We start from the raw sequence: 8,424 nt of genomic DNA on the forward strand, positions 1-8,424 counted from the left end.
GCTTCTTTATTTGATGCCAGACTGCCTTCTTCAGCACAGTGCAAGGCTACCATTAGTTTTATAGAGAATATCTGGTTTAGCTATGTGAACAATAGATAATGACTAAAAAGGAAACTATTGTGTTATCTAGTGGTCATGCACTTTTTTAAATCCAGTCTTGTTTCAATTCTTATACATAATTCTTCCTCTCTAGAAATTTGTAATATCTGCTTTTTTAAATCCCTCCCCCCCCCCCCCCCCCCCCCACACATACAGTGTCATCACTTGCTGAGTATTCACAGTGTTTCATTATAAGAACTGATTGTTTGGTATTTTCTCAAATATGCAAATGTCCAAGTGTCCTTTATTTGAGCCACAAACTCGAGTTTATAGTTTTCAGTACCATATTAGAACACTTTACTGTACAACAAGGTCAGAACTCTTGACTGAGCTTTCAAATTACAGTTCATAGCACATCTTAAGACCTACCAGTGCTGTTGTATTTTATGCCAATGTAATTAATATTTCTGAATTCATATTAGGCTTTGGCAGTAATGGTCATCTTACTCGTCATATTTTAATAAGTGTTTGTTATGTGCACCTTAAAGTTTCACTAACACTGTTGTGTTTCGTTCTTGAAATATTTCAGGCTGTATTCTTCAGCAGTTTTCAATGACCAGTTTGAGAATTTTTCTGTGCCAGAAATTCAACGCAAACCTGTAGACGACCTTGTATTGCAGATGAAAGCTATGGGTATTGACAAGGTAAGAGAGTTACTGAAATATCCAAACAGACCTCTCCTGCATATTGCATATGCTCTGATCCAAGAATTTGGAATGTAGCTACCATCCACTCAGAGACAGTAAACATTCCTTATGGTACAGTGGCCTTGTGCAAGTCTTTCAGTTGGGTACCACTTCAACAATTTGTATGTTCCTGAGCCATCAGTACCCAGCATACCTAGGCGGTCATCCATCCAAGTACTAACAAGGCCCGGCATTGCTTAAAATTGTGTGTGATATTTGTGATATTGCACACTGCTATATCATATTTGTCTGCCGATACTGGGCATGCGACTTTCAAGCACAACATCTGATCTGTACAGGAATGCACATAATGGATGTGCAAGTACAGATCGTAGACGTATGGTTGACGACATATGGAAGTTTGGGTCTGGTCATGAGCCTTGCACAGAAAGCCAAATAGTAAGGCGATCACTCACAATAAGCGGAAAATCCGGGTTCGAGTCCTGGTCCAACACAAATTTTCAATGTTGTCATTCCATTCTACAGCCGATGGTAGTCATTATTCACAATTGTGAATTTACCCTATGTGTTGCTTAAAGTTGGTGGTTTACAACACAGCAAGGCTGTTGACCACTAAGAAATTATTGATTGATAATTTTGTTTTATTAATTAACAACAGAAACTATTGTCTGATAGATGCTAGATGGTGATTATGGATGATGACTGAAGTGTTTGTCAAATATTGGTGGTTGCTTGCTCTTTCCAGGACAAACGTCTGTTAGATTTCTTCTGCTAAATTTTTTTGTGCCATTTCTTTTCTGCAAATAAGAACAACAATCTGTTAAACATGTCTGGTGTATGTTACTAGGTAATATTCAACCTGTTACTAGATAATATTCGACCTGTTACTAGATAATATTCAACCTTATTGCTACCTGCCCTCTCAGTAACTGTGTGCTCCACTTGACCAAATCAACATCTATTAAGATCTTTTGAATATAAAAGCAAAGATGATGTGACTCGCCAAACAAAAGCGCTGGCCGGTCGATAGACACACAAACAAACACAAACATACACACAAAATTTCAGCTTTCGCAACCCACGGTTGCTTCATCAGGAAAGAGGGAAGGAGAGGGAAAGACGAAAGGATGTGGGTTTTAAGGGAGAGGGTAAGGAGTCATTCCAATCCCGGGAGCGGAAAGACTTACCTTAGGGGGAAAAAAGGACAGGTACACACACACACACATATCCATCCGCACATATACAGACACAAGCAGACATATGTAAAGGCAAAGAGTTTGGCCAGAGATGTCAGTCGAGGCGGAAGTACAGAGGCAAAGATGATGTTGAATGACAGGTGAGGTATGAGCGGCAGCAACTTGAAATTAACAGAGGTTGAGGCCTGGTGGGTAACGGGAAGAGAGGATCTACTGAAGGGCAAGTTCCCATCTCCGGAGTTCTGACAGGTTGGTGTTAGTGGGAAGTATCCAGATAACCCGGATGGTGTAACACTGTGCCAAGATGTGCTAGCCGTGCACCAAGGCATGTTTAGACACAGGGTGATCCTCATTACCAACAAACACTGTCAGCCTGTGTCCATTCATGTGAATGGACAGTTTGTTGCTGGTCATTCCAACATGAAAGCTCCACAGTGTAGGCAGGTCAGTTGGTAAATCACGTGGGTGCTTTCACACGTGGCTCTGCCTTTGATCGTGTACACCTTCCGGGTTACAGGACTGGAGTATGTGGCGGTGGGAGGGTGCATGGGATAGGTTTTACACCGGGGGCGGTTACAAGGGTAGGAGCCAGAGGGTAGGGAAGGTGGTTTGCGGATTTCATAGTGATGAACCAAGAGGTTCAGAGGTTGGGTGGACGGCGGAAAGACACTCTTGGTGGAGTGGCGAGGATTTCATGAAGGATGGATCTCATTTCAGGGCAGGATTTGAGGAAGTCGTATCCCTGCTGGAGAGCCACATTCAGAATCTGATCCAGTCCCGGAAAGTATCCTGTCATAAGTGGGGCACTTTTGGGGTTCTTCTGTGGGAGGTTCTGGGTTTGAGGGGATGAGGAAGTGGCTCTGGTTATTTGCTTCTGTACCAGGTCGGTAGGGTACTTGCAGGATGTGAAAGCTGTTTTCAGGTTATTGGTGTAATGGTTCAGGGATTCAGGACTGGAGCAGATTCGTTTGTCACGAAGACCTAGGCTGTAGGGAAGGGACCGTTTGATATGGAATGGGTGTCAGCTCTCATGATGGAGGTACTGTTGCTTGTTGGTGAGTTTGATGTGGACGGATGTGTGAAGCTGGCCATTGGACAGATGGAGGTCAACATCGAGGAAAGTGGCATGGGATTTGGAGTAGGACCAGGTGAATCTGATGGAACCAAAGGAGTTGAGGTTGGAGAGGAAATTCTGGAGTTCTTCTTCACTGTCAATCCAGATCATGAAGATGTCATCAATAAATCTGTACCAAACTTTGGGTTGGCAGGCCTGGGTAACCAAGAAGACTTCCTCTAAGTGACCCATAAATAGGTTGGCGCACGAGGTGGCCATCCTGGTACCCATGGCTGTTCCCTTTAATTGTTGGTATGTCTGGCCTTCAAAAGTGAAGAAGTTGTGGGTCAGGATGAAGCTGGCTAAGGTAATGAGGAAAGAGGTTTTAGGTAGGGTGACAGGTGATCGGCGTGAAAGGAAGTGCTCCATCGCAGCAAGGCCCTGGACGTGCGAGATATTTGTGTATAAGGAAGTGGCACCAGTGGTTACAAGGATGGTTTCCGGGGGTAACAGATTGGGTAAGGATTCTAGGCGTTCGAGAAAGTGGTTGGTGTCTTATATGTATGTCATATATATGAGGGAAACACGTCTGCCTGTGTCTGTATATGTGCGGGTGGATGGATGGATATGTGTGTGTGTGCGAGTGTATACCTGTCCTTTTTTTCCCCCTAAGGTAAGTCTTTCCGCTCCCGGGATTGAAATGACTCCTTACCCTCTCCCTTAAAACCCACATCCTTTCGTCTTTCCCTCTCCTTCCCTTTTTCCTGATGAAGCAATCTTGGGTTGTGAAAGCTTGAAATTTGTGTGTGTGTTTGTGTGTTTTTTATTGTGTCTATCAACCAGCGCTCTCTTGTTTGGTAAGTTACATCATCTTTGTTTTTATATATTCCATCTTCATGATTGATATTTGTAACCTTAGTTTTAATTGCTATGAACTGAATGACTGTGGCCAGTGACAAAGGTACCAAACATTTAATACGCCTCCTATCAAAGCTCCACCACTATGTATTGACTTTTCTAGTAAGTAAGTAATCCATGCTATCATCACCTTCTCCTATCAATTTCTGACCTTTTTAAATCACTAATGCTCTGCCAATCATTGACTGATAGAAACAGTCACCTTTTAACATTTTTTAAAATGTTAAGGATAATAAGTTGCCGTCTCTTCATCTAAGAATAGATGATGAATGCAGCTAGCCGCTAACTTTGTGTAATGTCTTGTCTGTATAGACGTGTATCTGTTGCCTTTAAGATCCTTTCACCTTCACACATAAATCAATACAGTAAAGTAAGGGCCTCCCATTTCTTGGCTGATCCGTGATAAGACAGGCGAAAAGTTAGACTAATGGAGGATTATTAGTATTATCTCTATTTTCATTTGCTCTCTCTCTTTCTCTCCTTTATCTATGTACAGTTTTTAATATAATATTTCGTTACGTGAAATCAGCCAAATAGAATCTTTGGTGGAGTCCTTCGTCTTGGTAATCAGCGGCTGGCTTGCTGTAAGAGATTTTTACATTTATTATTACTGTTAAACACTGCATTCAGTCGGGAGAATCAATCGTGTGGACAATTTGTTCCTTTTATGAAAGATTGCGAATTCCAGATGTGTACGAAGCCTTTTTGGACGATTTAACACAGACTCAGTGATTGCAGGCTCTCTTCGACACAGCTGAAACTTCCCCACTAATTACAGGGCCAACGTGATCATCAAATGATTCAGAAAAAACTCATTCACTCCAGAACAAAAAAGCCACAAACCTTTTTTATGAAGGAAATCGTGTATTACATCCATCTCCAATACATGTCCAGATCTCCGGTGATTCCACGTCTTAATTATTTTCCGTTTACAGTCTCTTTCTCTTCAAACAAACCGCTAGCGGCACAAATGTTAATTGGCTCGTTTTAGCGAGAAGAAAAGCAGAATATGTATCTCTCAGAAACACGTCAATCCCTCAACAGATACTCCAGAAGCTGTCCTAGTTACCACTCTAACAACCATGGAGAATGCATATATGCATCTCTGTTATTTCAAAGAATAAACGCACTAGAAAATACTTTGGCGTCGTCGAGCTGTCGCCGCATATGTTACGAGAAAATCAGATCAGATACTTTTCCAAAGCGAATAAATGTGGATGGTTTGATTGACAATGATTAATTGGTGCATGGTAGAGGGTATTTTCTGTGGGGACATTACAGCCTTTCCATTCAATCAAGTATTATCGGTTACTGGAGAGGTTAAACATATATGTTTACAGAAAGTAGAGCATGAAAGAACATTACAATCCTATCTCCACAGGTTGTGAATTTTCCGTTCCCTTCAGCACCAGATGGATTGCAACTGCGAGCAGCAGAGAGACGCCTAAAGCTGCTGGGGATACTTGAAACAGTGGATGCAAAAACTGACAAAGAAGATAGTGAATGGTCATCAAAAGTAACAGAACTTGGTCGTGCTGTGGCTGTGCTGCCATTAGCTCCACGTTTTGGCAAAATGTTAGCTCTTGGTCACCAGCATGATCTGTTACCATATGCAGTCTGTATGGTGGCTGCCCTATCTGTTCAGGAGCTTTTATTAACAGATGAACATTCAGCAGGCTCCAAAATTTTACAAACACGTAGAGCGTGGGCTGGCTCTGGGAACTCCCTAATGCTGGGTAAGTGACATCTTGTTTGTAGTACAAATATTGTTTATCTTTCTGCCTGTTTATCAGAGATGACATAAAGAAGAATTGAGGAGCTTTTTGCCGAAGTCAGTTAAATTGCTCAGTTTTTCAAAATTCAGATTCTTGTAGCTGCAAATCAAGTTGTTGCCGTGCACGACCTGTTGAAGCGGTTGGGTCAAAATCCAATATTTGCTGCTGTTAGAGGAGTTGAAAACACCAGTTTTAGCAAAAATCATTCAGGGTGTTTTCTGAAAAATAAAGAAAAAAGAAAATGTGAACTGAAGACAAGCACTAGCTGCCAAAACCAGCAATAGAACCAAACATACCAGTGAATCCAAAAGCCTAGGAAAAAAAGAACACAGAGCAGCTGATCTCATTTATGATGATCTCACAACTTTTCATCATCATGTAAATAGTGTAAACAAAGCTGTTCAGGATAAATTATTTATAAAATATGAGGTAATCACATCATGAATAATAAAACAAAAAGGAAGAATACCGTTTCAATAAAGTACAACATGAGGAAAAAAGATGGCCGCAGACTGCCTGTATGTGCCACAAAATTTCAAGTACCATCAGGCTTCTTCAAAGACAGATTCTCAAATTTGGCCAATAAATTGAGTGTAGCAGGGTAGTTACTGGCTGAAAACTTATGGGATGACTACAGCACAACTAAAGATAAGGAAGTTACACAAGCTATAGAGAATGATATTAAAACATGTACGTGTAGAGTGTGTCACTTTTCAAGAAAAAGATGAAATTTAGCATCCAAGTGGAATACAATCAAAATGTGGAAACCTTTCATTAAAAGAAAAAAGTAATTCTCAGGCCTTTTTACTTGCTCTTAATCGATGTACAAACACATTTTCTATCATTGCTTTAATTTTTCATTTAAAACTCCCCATACAGATACATGCTCAGCATGCAAGATTGGTCTATTGGATTTAGGGTACAATATCTGGGGAAAAAGAATCATCACATGTTGCACACACACACCACCTGCAAACAAGTCCTATGCCACGAGGAAGGAGGAAAATCGGAATATGGTTAAGGTTTGATTTGATATATAACAGAAGTTCTGTTTAGGTAAATTATACTATTCAAGACGGGTTTGGCTATATAATTTGTGCATTATGTTTCATTCATGAGCGGAGGCAGAGGAAAGGATTGTTTTTTTGACTTGATACAGAAGGATTGAACAGATGCAACCAAGTAGCCTTTGCTGTATTGGCTTTTCTCAGAAACCTTGAGGTGTTCTAGCCAGAAAATGTTCCAAATGAAATTAATTTGCTTTCTGACTGCAGCCAGAATAAAATTACAGTAATGATGTGCACACTAATGACCTTTATGGAAGAAACCAGGAAATTTAATAAGGGTACATTATTTACCTGTTAATGGTCGCAGTTAGATCGTTTGTGACACACTGTTTGATAGAGTGGAAAAAGACTGCCAAAAAAGGAAGTTTGTGTTAAACCAGCTGGATATACAGTACTGGAACAACATGGCATTGTCAGAATACTAAATGAAGATCGGGAAGCAAATGATCTCAAGCCCAGTGCATTAAAAACACTAAATCTAAGGTGTCACTTAAAATAATTGCTCAGTGAATGATGGCTTATGAAAAGTCTAAGAAGAAGGTATGTTGTCAGTGTCGGACACTTACAATGGAAGCTCTGTAGAGGATGAGGTGTGGAAATCCAGAAAATGCAGCCAGAAATTGAGGAAAGCAGCCACCTTGCTAAAGAAAAACATGTCTGCAAGGAAAAGAAAAAGGATGTAGTAAATGAGACATTTTAACATACCAGAAGAGTTTTGTAAGGACATTGTTGAAAGTGATCAATAGATTACCAATGTAGTATTGTTGTAGCCAGTATTTTGTGTTGTTTGTGTATCAGTAGTGTTTGTTACTATTTTACTCTTTTGCTTATCAAGCATTATGGAAAAATACGACACTAAAGTGTTGTATTGTAGTACATTATATTATTTCTATCCAAAATGAGTAGCAAAGTAGCTGTCTTTTTAATTATAACTATGAAAACAATCTGTTTTTGACAAAATAATTTAATTGGCTGGATAAAAACATCTACTCACCAAGCGGCCACAGAACACACACATAAACGGAGGTTATAATTGTGCAAGCTTTTTCAGCCAGGTAGAAGGGTTGAAGGTGAAGGAAGAATGATGAAGGAAACGGACTGGAGAGGTCTAGGAAAAGTGTAAATTTCAGGAAAGCCTCTCAAAACTGCGGGTCAGGGAAGACTTACCAGACAGGATGTCCAGTATGTCTCCCATGATGCAAGGTTCTGAGTGGCTTTCCTGAAATCCATACCTTTTCCTAGACCTCTTCAGTCCTTCTCCATCACCCCTCTTCAAACTGTCTACCTGAAGGAAGAACCAATGGCTCCGAGAGCTTGCCTTTTATGTGTGTGTTCTGCTGTTGCTTGGTGAGTAGATGTTTTATCAATCCAGTTAAATTATTTATTTGTAATTAACATTAAAGATAAAAAAGAAACAGAAAAAAATGTATGTAATAACAAAACTTGGACTCCCATCTTTTCATTTGTCAACTCCAGAAGAAACTTGGGAACTTCGTCCCTCTACTGTGATATAAACAATGAAAATTTTAGGAAAGTCGAACGCTCACTCAGAATCATGACTACAAAAGCAGAGTAAATGTTAAATTATTTATTTTACTTAATTAGTATTTTGGTATGGTATCTAAAAAATGAGTCCCTGAAAATTTATGTTTGAAAAATGCTCCTCAG

General features: G+C 40.1%; 1 protein-coding gene across 1 annotated transcript in view; it reads left to right on the forward strand.

Annotated features, from left to right (window-relative positions):
• Nucleotides 1-8,424, forward strand: part of LOC124545017 (probable ATP-dependent RNA helicase kurz) — a 133,520-nt gene that overhangs the window by 69,774 nt on the left and 55,322 nt on the right. Inside the window, exons 10-11 of the mRNA XM_047123794.1 lie at nucleotides 629-743; nucleotides 5,296-5,650. Coding sequence (XP_046979750.1) covers nucleotides 629-743; nucleotides 5,296-5,650 — 470 coding nt within the window. The remainder of the gene's footprint in view (nucleotides 1-628; nucleotides 744-5,295; nucleotides 5,651-8,424) is intronic.

Source organism: Schistocerca americana, chromosome 8 (genome assembly GCF_021461395.2).
Source record: "Schistocerca americana isolate TAMUIC-IGC-003095 chromosome 8, iqSchAmer2.1, whole genome shotgun sequence".
NCBI lineage: Eukaryota > Metazoa > Arthropoda > Insecta > Orthoptera > Acrididae > Schistocerca > Schistocerca americana.